At 43.2% G+C, this 13,195-nt stretch overlaps 1 protein-coding gene across 1 annotated transcript in view; it reads left to right on the forward strand.

The window, feature by feature from the left end:
• heatr4 (HEAT repeat containing 4) overlaps positions 1-12,604 on the forward strand; it is a 66,093-nt gene extending 53,489 nt beyond the window's left edge. Inside the window, exons 12-17 of the mRNA XM_043698333.1 lie at positions 5,273-5,342; positions 5,738-5,927; positions 9,455-9,533; positions 11,539-11,704; positions 12,082-12,143; positions 12,436-12,604. Coding sequence (XP_043554268.1) covers positions 5,273-5,342; positions 5,738-5,927; positions 9,455-9,533; positions 11,539-11,704; positions 12,082-12,143; positions 12,436-12,579 — 711 coding nt within the window. The 3' untranslated portion in view covers positions 12,580-12,604. The remainder of the gene's footprint in view (positions 1-5,272; positions 5,343-5,737; positions 5,928-9,454; positions 9,534-11,538; positions 11,705-12,081; positions 12,144-12,435) is intronic.
• Positions 12,605-13,195: the final 591 nt, after the last annotated feature.

The following is a 13,195-nucleotide window of genomic DNA, read 5'->3' on the forward strand; positions in this document are numbered from 1 at the left end:
ATAATTTAAGATGTATCTAGACAGATACATGAAGGGGCAGGGAGCAGAAGGATACAGATCCTTAGAAAATGGATGACAGGTTTAGGTAGAGGATCTGCGTCAGTGCAGGCTTGGAGGGCCAAAGGGCCTGTCCTTGTGCTGTAATTTTCTTTGTTCTTTGAAACACTCTCTGTGTAAACAAAAAAAATTACTCCACATGTCTTTTTTAAATCTTTCTCCTCTCACCTTAAAAATGTATCTCCTAGTCTTGAAATCCCCCACCCTAAGGAAAGGTTCGCCAGGCTATGTCTAGTGGTAAAAGCTGACCAGTGCAGGCACAGCATCCACTAACCACCTTCTGTCACTAAGTGAAGCTGAAGACTTCAGTACAAGTTCAGAGCAACATTCAGTTCAGATAGAGACACCAGCTGACTATAAAGGTATAAACAAAGGAATTTATACAGGAGCCCTGGAGTGCATGTGGTTGTGAAGAGAGACTGAGAACAGGGGCTAGAATGGGGGAGCAGTGGTTGGGAGACAGAGAAGGATGTGGGGAGTAAGGTCTTGAAGATAGGCAGGCCACAGAACAGGCAGACAACATTAAACTGAAACTCACCATGTTAAGCAAATGTAGTCATGATTTTAATAGCAACTTTAAAGTGTAACAAAGGTAAATGAGTCAATTTTAAACAGGGACTTGCTGTGTAAGATTTTCCTGTGGAACAGAAGTAGACATTGCCAGTGACATCACCCAGTTCTTTTAGAGCTAAAAGAAGTTTTCAGAACTTTGACCTTCAAGTAGCTCTGTGGAATGAGTCTGAACTACTTTGTTACAGTAGGTATAATGGTGACCACTTAGAATGGGAACTGATGACGGAAAAGTCACCAAAAATACAGACCACATGAGATTGTATGGAGAAGCAAATCCATGACCATGAGTTTTTTGAAGAAGTAACAAAGAGAATTGATGAGGGCAGAGCGGTAGATGTGATCTACATGAACTTCAGTAAGGCGTTTGACAAGGTTCCCCATGGGAGACTGATTAACAAGGTTAGATCTCACGGAATACAGGGAGAACTAGCCATTTGGATACAGAATTGGCTCAAATGTAGAAGACAGAGAGTGGTGGTGGAGGGTTGTTTTACAGACTGGAGGCCTGTGACCATTGAAGTGTCACAAGGACCGGTGCTGGGCCCTCTACTTTCTGTCATTTACGTAAATGATTTGGATGCGAGCATAAGAGGTACAGTTAGTAAGTTTGCAGATGACACCAAAATTGGAGGTGTAGTGGACAGCAAAAACGGTTACCTTAGATTACAACAGGATCTTGACCAGATGGGCCAATGGGCTGAGAAGTGGCAGATGGAGTTTAATTCAGATAAATTCAAGGTGCTGCATTTTGGGAAAGCAAATCTTAGCAGGACTTATACACTAGATGGTAAGCTCCTAGGGAGTGTTGCTGAACAAAGAGACCTTGGAGTGCAGGTTCGTAACTACTTGAAAGTGGAGTCGCAGGTAGATAGGATAGTGAAGAAGGCATTTGGTATGCTTTCTTTTGTTGGTCAGAGTATTGAGTACAGGAGTTGGGAGGTCATGTTGCAGTTGTACAGGACATTGGTTAGGCCACTGTTAGAATACTGCGTGCAATTCTGGTCTCCTTCCTATCGGAAAGATGTTGTGAAACTTGAACAGGTTCAAGAAAAGATTTGGAGGCTGTTACAATTGCAACATTTAAGAGGCATTTGGATGGGTATATGAATAGGAAGGGTTTGGAGGGATATGGGCCGGGTGCTGGCAGGTGGGACTAGATTGGGTTGGGATATCTGGTTGGCATGGATGAGTTGGACTGAAGAGTCTGTTTCTGTGCTGTACATCTCTATGACTCTGTGACCTGTGAAATTTGTACTATATAAATATGTTTAAAGTTATCTTAGGTTGCTGGCTCACAAGTCCATTTTTAACTGAAATAAAGAACTACGGATGCTGAAGATCTGAAACTGAAGCAAATTGAAATTGTTGGAGAAAACCAACAGGTTTAGCAGCAACTCTGTTTTCAACCTCTGCTCCTCCATCTAACCCCATGACCCTTGATAGCTCCTGTGTGACTAGTGCGGCTTGCCCAGCCCACGGTCCACCATCCTTTGTCCTTGCACCCTTCATTCTAGCTCATCCAGTACCCACGAAGGACAGACCTCAGGCTCTATGCTGAGATTAAATATAGCTCTTAAATATACGTTGATAAATTCAATCTTTTAGAAAAAACACCGTGAAAAATCTTACTCACTACATATAATTTCTTTCAAATACTTAATCCCTTATGAAAAAAAAGACAAGACTTAATAAGCAATTAGAACCGTCAACTAAATTGTGAACTGACAGATACTACACATTGATAATAGCATGTGAAATCAGTCATGCAGCAATGACTCAATAAGGACAATCTTCAGGCTTGTATCATAGAGAGTAAATTGCACATTTTTTGTTTAACACTGCAGACACTTTCTACAATATTTAAATGCCCTTGACAGCTTGCTTGACCATGTCATTCTCAATGATTTTATCTATGATTAATGCACATTCATGTGCCCTTTGGTGTTGCTAAATGTAGACCTTGCCTCTCCCAATGATTACCTGACACTTTATCAAAGGTGCTCTGGACCACAACCAAATTGGTACCTCACTTGTCCAAAAGGGTACCCTTTCTCTCCAAAGATCTGTGGTTAGTTTAGACCAGGTCTTACGAGACTAAAAATGCACAAGCTGCATTTTGGACATCCCATGAGTGAAAATGAGATTTGCCTTTCAGAAAATGCAGCCTCCCCTGTGAACCTGCCAGCTGATGACAGCAAGGGACAGACTTTCAGATTTCTGCCTCAGGTACCATTGTCACGGAAGACAGTCAGCCTTTCCATCTGTACAAAGATTCAGCCTAATGAGAAAATTGTTGCATCTCCCCACTGGCAATTTTTTCAATGAAATAAGCAGATGCATGACAGATCAAATTTAATGCTATGTAACGGGAACTGATGCATTTCTAAAGAAAAATATGAGGAGAGGAATATTAGTAAACTTAAAGGATACAATTTTAAAAGAGAATGCAAGAACTGAGCTCTGGGATTTATGTACAAAAACCAGTGAAGGCGGTAGGACATGTCGAGATGACTTTTCTAAAAAACAAACAAAATCATATTGCAATCATGTGTAGAGAAATAGAATCCAAAATGAAAGATGCTATGCTTAATATTAGTTTGGCCTCAGTAGGAACATTGTTTTCAATTAAGGGCACCACACTTCAAGAATGATGTCAAGGCCTTGGAGTGGGTGCAGAGAACTTTTACTGGAAACATACCAGCAATGAGGACATCAGTCATGGAGAGATTTGAGGTTGGAGTAGAGGATGGACCGAGTAAAGGTATTCAAAGTTGTACGAAGTATTGATGGCACAGATGAAAGCTGTTTCTATTAGCAGAAAGATTAGATTAGATTAGATTGCTAAAAATCCAGAGGAGGTGAGGCAGAGAATTTATCGTTTTTACACAATGAGTTGCAATCTTGAATGCACTGCCTAAAAGGATGGGTGAAGAAGAAAAAGCCTTTAAAAGGAAATTGGATGTATAGCTGAAATTGGAAAAAAAAATTTCCTGACTGTGGGGTAGGGGCATATGAGTTGGGGTAAGGGATATATGTGGTGGTGATGTGGAGCTTTTGGAGAGCTCTTTCAAACAGCCAGTATTGGTATGATGGCCTCCTTCCGTATCGCTTAATCCTTTGCAAATAATTTTTCAGTGTTGTTTCTGGATTTTACCACCTGTGCTCACCTCGGGCAATGTGGAGTGCTGAATGAGTCAATTATTATCAGGTTGATTACCCAATAATTAATGGGCCTGGTATCTGTTTATGTTTAAAGCTAGCCTTGAATAATTAATGGCCCAGAATATAACATCAAATACACAGCAGACAGCATCCAATCACTCTTATCCATTCTGTACATCTGAACCTTATTTTAGATTACAGATTAGATTAGATTAGGTTACTTTTACAGTGTGGAAACGGGCCCTTCGGCCCAACAAGTCCACACCGACCCGCCGAAGCGCAAACCACTCATACCCCTACATTTACCCCTTACCTAACACTACTGACAATTTAACATGGCCAATTCACCTGACTTGCACATCTTTGGACTGTGGGAGGAAACCGGAGCACCCGGAGGAAACCCGGAGAATGTGCAAACTCCACACAGTCAGTCGCCTGAGGCGGGAATTGAACCCGGGTCTCTGGCGCTGCGAGGCAGCAGTGCTAACCACTGTGCCACCGTGCTGCCCACGGTGTTCTATGTTCTATTTAGAACATAGAACATAGAACGTGGAAGAATACAGCGCAGTACAGGCCCTTCGGCCCTCGATGTTGCGCCGATCCAAGCCCACCTAACCTACACTAGCCCACTATCCTCCATATGCCTATCCAATGCCCGCTTAAATGCCCATAATGTCTTATACAACTGCAATATGACCTCAGGACTCCGGATCTCAATTCCTCTATCAATAAAAGCCAGTACGCCATATGCCTTCTTCACCGCACTATTTACCTGGGTGGCAACTTTCAAAGATCTGTGTACATGGACACCAAGATCCCTCTGCTCATCCACACTACCAAGTATCCGACCATTAGCCCAGTACCCCATCTTTTTGTTACTCTTACCAAAGTGAATCACCTCACACTTAGCTACATTGAACTCCATTTGCCACCTTTCTGCCCAGTTCTGCAGCTAATTTGTATCAGAGGTGAGCTTGAATTACTCATGCTTCTTGTAAGCAAATGGCTCATCACTTTTTCAAAGGGGAATTAGGATTGAGTAATAAATGCCAGCCGAGCCAGTAACATCCATATCCTGTAAATGAATTAAAAAAGTAAAGTTAATCTGTTGTTTGGCGCCAAATTGAGTTAAATTATTGATAGCACGAACTCTTGTACCTATGATAACTGACCTGACCTCTCATTGGGGTGGAGATAGGTATACTGCAGTGAACCGTTGTGTCCTGGGCTGAGCATGAGTAAAAGACCCAGCCTTTCAGATCCTGATTACTTTCTGATGGTAGGGATCAGTGACCAAGATTCATTATGAGGTCTGGGCTCTGACTTCCATCTATTGATTCCAGTCAGAACATTGAAGGGAGTGTTCCTTCCATTGGATGAGTTTGCCAACGTCCATTGTTCTCCATCAAGGGCCACCTTCTTGAGGGCAGGGCAGAGTAAACCCCAAGTACATTGAGCAACTCTTTTATACTGTCTACAGGTCCTTCATCATCTGGTGCGACTGATGCAGTCTGATCACATCTGGAAAATCAAGGCATATGCAATCAAGGGTAGGTGTCTCTGCTTCACCCTTACTTGGTAATTACATATGTCACGTTAGTTTTATTGTTCAATTCAATACTTGGTCTGCAAATTTGTCAAATGGAATGTCTGCTTGCATGACTTCCCAATGGGTTTGTAATTCCCAAGGGTGACCTTCTGATGGGTTTGTAATCCTGATGAAATCCTCTCTAATTAGTTTACAATTCCAGTTTATAATTTCAGTCTCTCTACTTGGTTTGCCATTTTTACATGTTACTCCCTGATAGTCTGATGTGGCTTGCTGCAGGAGTGCAGTACTGAGCATATTTGGTGGGAGTAATGTTACTGTATTGAGGCTGAGATTATGATATTCTCTATTTTCTTTTCCATGCTGATTCACCAAACCTAAACCCTGATGGAGAAGCTTTAGGAGCCATTGGTCATGTGACTGAGCAGCTGAAGAATTTGCTTCTGTGGGCACTCCATTACGAGCAAGAGCCTGGCATCCGAATGGAAGCCTGTAACAGTATTGTGTCTCTGAACCTGAATGATGCTCATGTGCAGAATGTCTTAAGAGAGCAGCTTCTGGTGGAGCCCGATCCACTTGTCCGTGAGTAAGTTAACAAACTGCGGCTATTGGTGCAGTGAGAACTGTGCATAATGCTCCACTTAGTGGACAAGAAGAAGCTTGGTTTCTTTACAGCTACCTTGGTACATGTCTGTGTACATGCCTGCTGTGTGGTTGTGTCCATGCATCTTTATGGTTGTTTACCTGTGTGTTTGATGGTGTGTTTATATACATGTGCGTGCTTGCCAGTTTTAGACTGCATGTTTATTTTGTTAAGTCAAACATACAGCATAGATGCATGTCAGATGGCACAGCTATTGGCATTTCTTTACCACACAAATATTTTTTGTTTGTTTTCCATTTTACATTTTGGTCTGATCGTCCTTAGTGTAACATGGCCACAACGCATGCGTAGAGCAATGACTGAGCAACTAAACACAACAGAACTCTGACCCTATCATGGGAAACCTCTGCATATGCATTGAATGGCTCCATGGTCCACACACAGTGCCATTGTCATTTGTACATTAGCCACTGATGAGGGGGGAGGCTGAGGTTCCTGTTAGGGGGCTGGTGGAAGGATATGACTTTTCTCATGTAATTGAAGTTGTTGTTAAAATTGTAAACTCAATTCAAGTAAAAGCCCTTCAGCATGACAAACTCAATGCTGTCCACAATGAACTAATCCTACACAATGATGACAGTTGGTTAAGTCGAGGGATGATCCTAGAGAGAATTTTAGATATAATTCCTGGAATGTCACTTTGTTAGCTCAAGGAATGAAGTATGCAATGAGCTACCAAACAATGCATGATTGCTCAACTTCAAATTCCTTACAGATATAACATCAAACTAGCAGCCTCAAAGTAAAAGCCAGACTTAAAGGCACTGGCAGCTGATGTATAGTCACAGTCTCACTGAGACTCAGTAAGGACAAAATGAATAATTACAGATACTTGGTTTTCTCAGCGGTAGTTGTAGTGGGAGGAGCAACAGCAAGGACCAGAGGCCTGATGGGAAGATAGGAGTACATTTTAAAAACTTATCTCAGGAGTTCGGCGTTCATCACTTTCTCAGCGGCACTTGCAGTGGGAGGAGGGACAGTGAGGACCAGAGGGCCAATGGGAAGGTAGGAGTCAGGTTTAAAAACTTATCTCATGTACAGATGGAGTGCACACTGAGCACAAGCGGACATGGGACTGCTGGGTAAGTGAGGCTTTATATTTGGGTGGCTGCTAGGATATTAACCTCTAGTTCAGGTTAAGACCATCCTGTTTGTAGAGGTCCCACCTACCCCAGAGAGAGCCCCGATTATCCAGAAATGCAAAACCCTCCCTCTTGCACCATCCCTGTTGCCATGTGTTCAACTCCTCTCTCTCCCTATTCCTCGCCTCATTAGCACATGATCTAGGATAGATGTCAGAGGCAGTTTCTTTACTCAGAGTATTAGGGACGTGGAATGCACTGCCTGCAGCAGTTGTAGACTCGGCAACTTTCAGGGCATTTAAATGCTCATTGGATAGGCATATGGACAAGAATGGAATAGTGTAGGTTAGATGGGCTTCAGATTGGTTTCACAAGACGGCACAACATTGAGGCCCGAAGGGCCTGTACTGTGCTGTGATGTTCATACTTGGCACTAAAAATAAGCTGTTTATTCTGTATTTTATGAGGGGTATGATCTGGGTTGCACTTAAGTTCAAAAAAAGGTTGGAGACTCCTGGTGTATGTGATGCACATTGTTGCTACTGAGCATTGGTGGTGCAGGGAGTGGATACTTGACATGGTGCCAGTTGAGTGGGCTGCTTTGTCCCGGATGGCATTGATCTTCTTGAGTGTTGTCAGAAATGCTGCCTGACCTGCTGAAAATTTTCAGTACTGTTGGATTTCACTTCAGGTTTTGCTTGTCTCACCATTAACTACATCTGCTATATTCTTCAAGGTATGGCAAGTCGGTCAGGACAGGTGAGACCAAGCCTCTCTCAGTCATGGGTATTGAAGTATTCCCCCTCTCGTCTTGCCTCCGTTCAGATGGCATTCTTTACCCTTTCCACCCTTGGTGCCTTTCCAAGTTGAACTCAGGATGAAGAGCATTGAGCGGGTTGGCTAGTAAGTGATTTCCTTGTGCATGTTTGACTTGATGTCATGAGACTTCCTGAGGTCTGCAGTCAATGTTGAGGATTCCCAGGACCATCCTGACTGTATACCATTATACTGTCACTTCTGGGGATTCTCACTTTCTATTTGCTGAAAGTTATGATTCGGTGGCTTATGGCAGACTGTCAGACTGTTACTGAACTATCCTGAGGGAATTGCTCTGTCAATTTTGGCACAAATCTGCAGTGGACTTTGCAGGTAAATAAATGTGACTAGTTTTTCTGTTTCTGGTGCCAGTTGTTTAATCTAACTTTATTCTTTTTAGATGTTTTCAATGTAGATTTCTAGGGGTGTCGGTGAGGATTGATGCATATACGGGAGGGTTTGTCTCTTTGTACATGTGCATGTGTAGGTTAGGGAGAAGGAAGGTGAGGTCTGCAGATGCTGGAGATCAGAGCTGAAAATGTGTTGCTGGAAAAGCGCAGCAGGTCAGGCAGCATCCAGGGAACAGGAGAATCGACGTTTCGGGCACAAGCCCTTCTTGTGTAGGTTAGGGTCATGCTTGTGAAAGAGTCCGTGCTTGTGTCTGTGTAGGGGTCATGCCTATCTGGTTTGGAGGGGCTTTGTTCATGTGTGAAGTGTGCTTGCATAGGCGAGAGGAATTTTCCCTACCACAGGAAGGATTTGATTTGATTTATTATTGCCCCCTATACTGAGATAGTGAAAAGTGTTTTGTGTCCTAACCAGACAATACATACCTTATGTAAGTACATCAGGGTAATAGAACAGAATGCAGAATATAGTGTTACAGCTATGGAGAAGGTGCAGAGCAAGATCAACTCTAATATATGAGCAGTCATTGATGAGCCTGATAACGGCGGGGAAGGAGCGGTTTGCAAACTTTTTTGTCTCTGCTGCCTGACGCACCATAGCAGGAGTGCAGTGAAAAACGTCACCATTTCCACGGACTCCATGGACTCCAATCAAGTCTCAGCTCCAGCCACAGTAGGAAGATATTGGAATTCTGGACACTGTGATGAAGGTAAACTATTGAAGCTCAGCCTTCTTGACCTGATTGCAGTGATTGACATTGTTGACTGTAGATCCTCCCCATCATCTGTCCTTTGGTCTCCAGCTATCTGAGGTTGGTCTTGATTCCAGAGTCAGGATTCAGTTAAGGTGAGGGCAATCATTTCCTTCAGCACCACAACTTCTCGAGTCATACAATTCCTAGTGTGCTAAGAGAGGCCATTTGTATGTGTTAACGTGTGTCTGAAGGGGTGGCTATTTTATGCATGTGTCTCTTTGAACGTTGTGTAGGAATAACACAAAGAATCAGTTTAACGTTGCTAATAAGTCTTCGCCCATATGGGAGTGCTACCCACTACTACATCTTCTTAGTCAGCTTAGGAAAGAAGTGTACTCCTTCGTTTGGAATGTCATAGATATTGACTGTTTTGTAATTTTATCCCCTAGAGATGTGAGGTTAGCACTACAGAGGCTAGGGGGAAGCAGTGAAGTCACTGAAGGGATGCTGCCAAAAATCAAACAACAGGTAAAAACTTCAAACACATTTTTACATCTCTCACTACAGCAGAACTCAGAGCAATTTTTAAAAAAATTCACTGATGGGATGTGGGTGTCTCTGGCTAGGCCAGCATTTATCCACATAACTTCCTCCGGGTGATTAAAAGTCAACTACGTTGCTGTGGGTCTGGAGTCATATGTAGGCCAGCCCAGGTAAGGATGATAGATTTCCTTCCCTAAAGGATATTAGTGAACTAGAAAGATTTTTCTGGCAATTGACAATGGTTTTAGGTCATTAGACCCGTCACTTGATATTCTTTATTGAATTCAAATTCAACCATCTGCCATGGTGGGTTTTGAACCCAGGCAGGAATTACATGTACCATTAATATCACCGGGCCATTTTTTCGGAAAATACATTGGCATCTAAATGATGTGTCAGACAAACGCCATTCAGCCCATCAAGTCCCTGAGATGCCAATTCCTGTTCCTATCAGTATTTTGGCCTTTAATTAGAGAAGACTAGTGACAACTGTACAGAGAATTGGTATGACCAGACCTGGGGGATATATTGGAAATGGTTCAGGGAAGGTTTATGAGGCGGATTCCTGTTTAAAGGGGATTTGCTTATGAGGAAAGGTTGAGGCCACACCAATTAGAAATTGGAAGGGTGATCTTATTGAAAAGTGAAAGATTCTGAGGGGGCTTGGCAGGGTAGGTGCTGAGTGATGTTCCCCTTGTGGGAAGAGTCTAAACCTACAGCCACCGTCAATAAGAGGTCCTCATTAAAGACTGAGAAGAGGAGGAATTTCTTCTCTGCAGTCAATAGCCTTATGAACTTCTTTTCCTCAGAGAGCAGTGGAGGCTAGTCCATTGTCTAATTCTGCCTCGAGTATGATCAGACTTTTGATTTATAAGAGATTTGAGAGTATTGGGAGTCAGGCAGGAAAGTGGAGTTGAGAGCACAATCAATCAAGCCACATAAAAGAAAGTACAGGTACTGCAAATGCTGTAAATCTGATATAAGACCAGCAGGTCTGGCAGCATCTGTGGAGAGTAACCAAATTTCCTTTTCAAATTTGATATAGAGTCTTACTGGACTTGAAGCATTAACTCTTCTGTCAATCCACAGATGCTGCCAGACTTGCCGAGTTTCTTCAGCATTTTGTTTTCATTTCAGGTCGGTCAAGATTGTATTGCATAGTGGAGTGGGTATGAGGGACCGAATGTCGTCCTCCTGTCTTGATTAAGGTGTCCTTTTGCTCAAATCCCTTCGTACCTTTTCCCAAATAATCATAGGATTTCCAATGGCTTGACAGTCACTATCCCAGTGTAGATGGCAGTTACACAAGAAAACCTAATGGATTTCCCATCGTAGCAGATGGCTGAGGAATTGCCTGGGAAGTTGATTATTTTGCTTAGCAATTCCCCTATGCCTGGAACCTTCTGGAAACCTGCATTTAATTTCATTAGAATCAGTCAAATTCCCGGTATATGACTAGTTTAGACCAGAAGTCTGTCTAACCTAAGGTTCTCACACAAGCAACTACCCTTCCCTCAGACAACCCCAGGACCTAATATCTCCCTTCCACTTCCCTCACATCATACCCAAAGGAACTGATCACTCGCTTTGGACACAGAAACTGACCTCTCTTCATTCTTTCACCCCAGTACAAGCTCCTCCCTTCCCTAATTCACACCCATCAATACCACCACAACCCTGACACCTGCACTATCCCAACAGGCCTGATTTCTCCATCCACTCCAACCTACCCTAAACACTGCATCACTTACCTTGCCAGTTCAGCAGTGTAGAGGTAGCTTTACTCTGTATGTAACCCTGTGCTGTATCTGTCCTGGGAGACTTTGAGGGGGGGGGGGGGGGGGTGTAGAGCGAGCTTTACTTTCAGCTTAGAAGAGTAAAGGAAGCTCAACTGAAATTAGGCCCCATGCTACCCCTGTTCTGGGCGTGTTTGTTTGGAAAGCACTTTGTGTTGATGGAGTAACATGTTTGGTTAATTCACTTTTAACAGATCAACACACTATGTCAGAAAGATGTTGTCATTTGGAAGCTGCTGAGGCTGGAGATGGTGAAGTTGGATATTGCCCAGCAGATTCAGTGGATCAATCTCAAGAGACAACCAGAACACCTAACAGCCCTGCGTGAACAGATCGAGCACCTGAACAAGAGTGTGATTGGTGTGCAAGAGGAGTAGATTCAGAGATGATGACAGGGTGTGGGGATCTGGGAGAAACAAGACTGTCAATGGACTAAACAAGTGCTGATAGGGGTTCGTGAGCTATTGGAATCAGGTTTGGAGTCATTTCAAATATCCCCTAACCACTCAAGTCAGTAAGTCACCAGATTATCATTTTGGACTTGGGGGTGGTTTAGAGATCAGGTACCACACTGAAATAAAATTCAGGCTTGGAGTGAAGGGCATCGAGTTAAAAACTTAGGTCTTGATTGGTTGATGGTGTTGGTGTGGGAACAAGCCATCAGTGTAATGGTAGTTAGCACAGTGCAAAGAAGCAGGTGAGTGCATTGAGAAACTGACTCTCGCTCTCTGTTCCAGCTCCCCGTCTTCCTTCGACAGAGATCAACTTTGAAGATAAGGAATGCGAGGCTGAAATTGAGGTAGCTGACCATTACACTGGGAGTGTTCATAAGCTGTGATTGAACACCTAACTCTTCCACCCTCTTAATCCCTTTTACACCTCCCCCAAGAAGGCAGACATGTCAGTCCGTGACTTCTATCTTCCTGTCCCTGATCCTCTGACTTCAGTTCAATTCAACCCAGATTGGGAACAGAGTTCCAGCCAGCTTCATAGTCAGGCGGCTGCTCTCTAGGGGGGGGGGGGGAGAATTTTGTTTTCTTTAATTCCCCCCGTCCCTGCTGTTGTGAACTTTGCTTATCTTTTTGTTGCAGTCGGTTCTGGACAGCTCCACTCCAGCAGCCTTACAGCTGACAAAGGAAAACCAGTTGGTCAGGTGCCAGAGGAATGGGGAGTGGCAAACACTCACTGAGGAGGAACTGCACTATTCCAGAGCGCTGAGGGAGGGCAAGCTATAGGAGCCTGTCAGCCATAAAATGGGCAACAGCCAATTAGGAAAAACAAAGCATCGATGAGTCACCTTGCACTTGGAGAAAGTTAAATTTAATAAATAAACCAGAAATAATAGCTGAAATAATGTATGTAGGAATAATTTGCTTTTACAAACAGATCCTTCAAATCTTTATAAAGTTTAATGGAGCATACACTTCATCAGTGGATCAATAACCAGGGTTAATCACTTCAAATAATCAACAAGCAAATTAGGATGTTCTTTATGGTGTTGTGAAGGCTGATGGAATCGGATTAATAAAGGTGGGTGAGGCAAAAGTTGGGGAGTGGTACTAAAATGAACAGCTCCATGAACTGGTACTTGCAGTGCACTGAATAGTCTCTTACATTTTAACAACGGATAGTTGTGTTCATAGAATCCTTACAGCATGGAAACATGCCATTTGGCCCAACAAGTCCACACTGACCCTCTAAACAGTATCCTACCCAGACTCATTTCCCTACACTATTAGTCTACATTTACCCATCGCTAATGCATCTAACCTACACATCCATAAACACAAGGTGAATTGACCATGCTAACATCACCCATAACTTGCACATCTGTGGGAGCAAACCCATGGG

Source organism: Chiloscyllium plagiosum, chromosome 10 (genome assembly GCF_004010195.1).
Source record: "Chiloscyllium plagiosum isolate BGI_BamShark_2017 chromosome 10, ASM401019v2, whole genome shotgun sequence".
In the NCBI taxonomy this organism is placed as follows: domain Eukaryota; kingdom Metazoa; phylum Chordata; class Chondrichthyes; order Orectolobiformes; family Hemiscylliidae; genus Chiloscyllium; species Chiloscyllium plagiosum.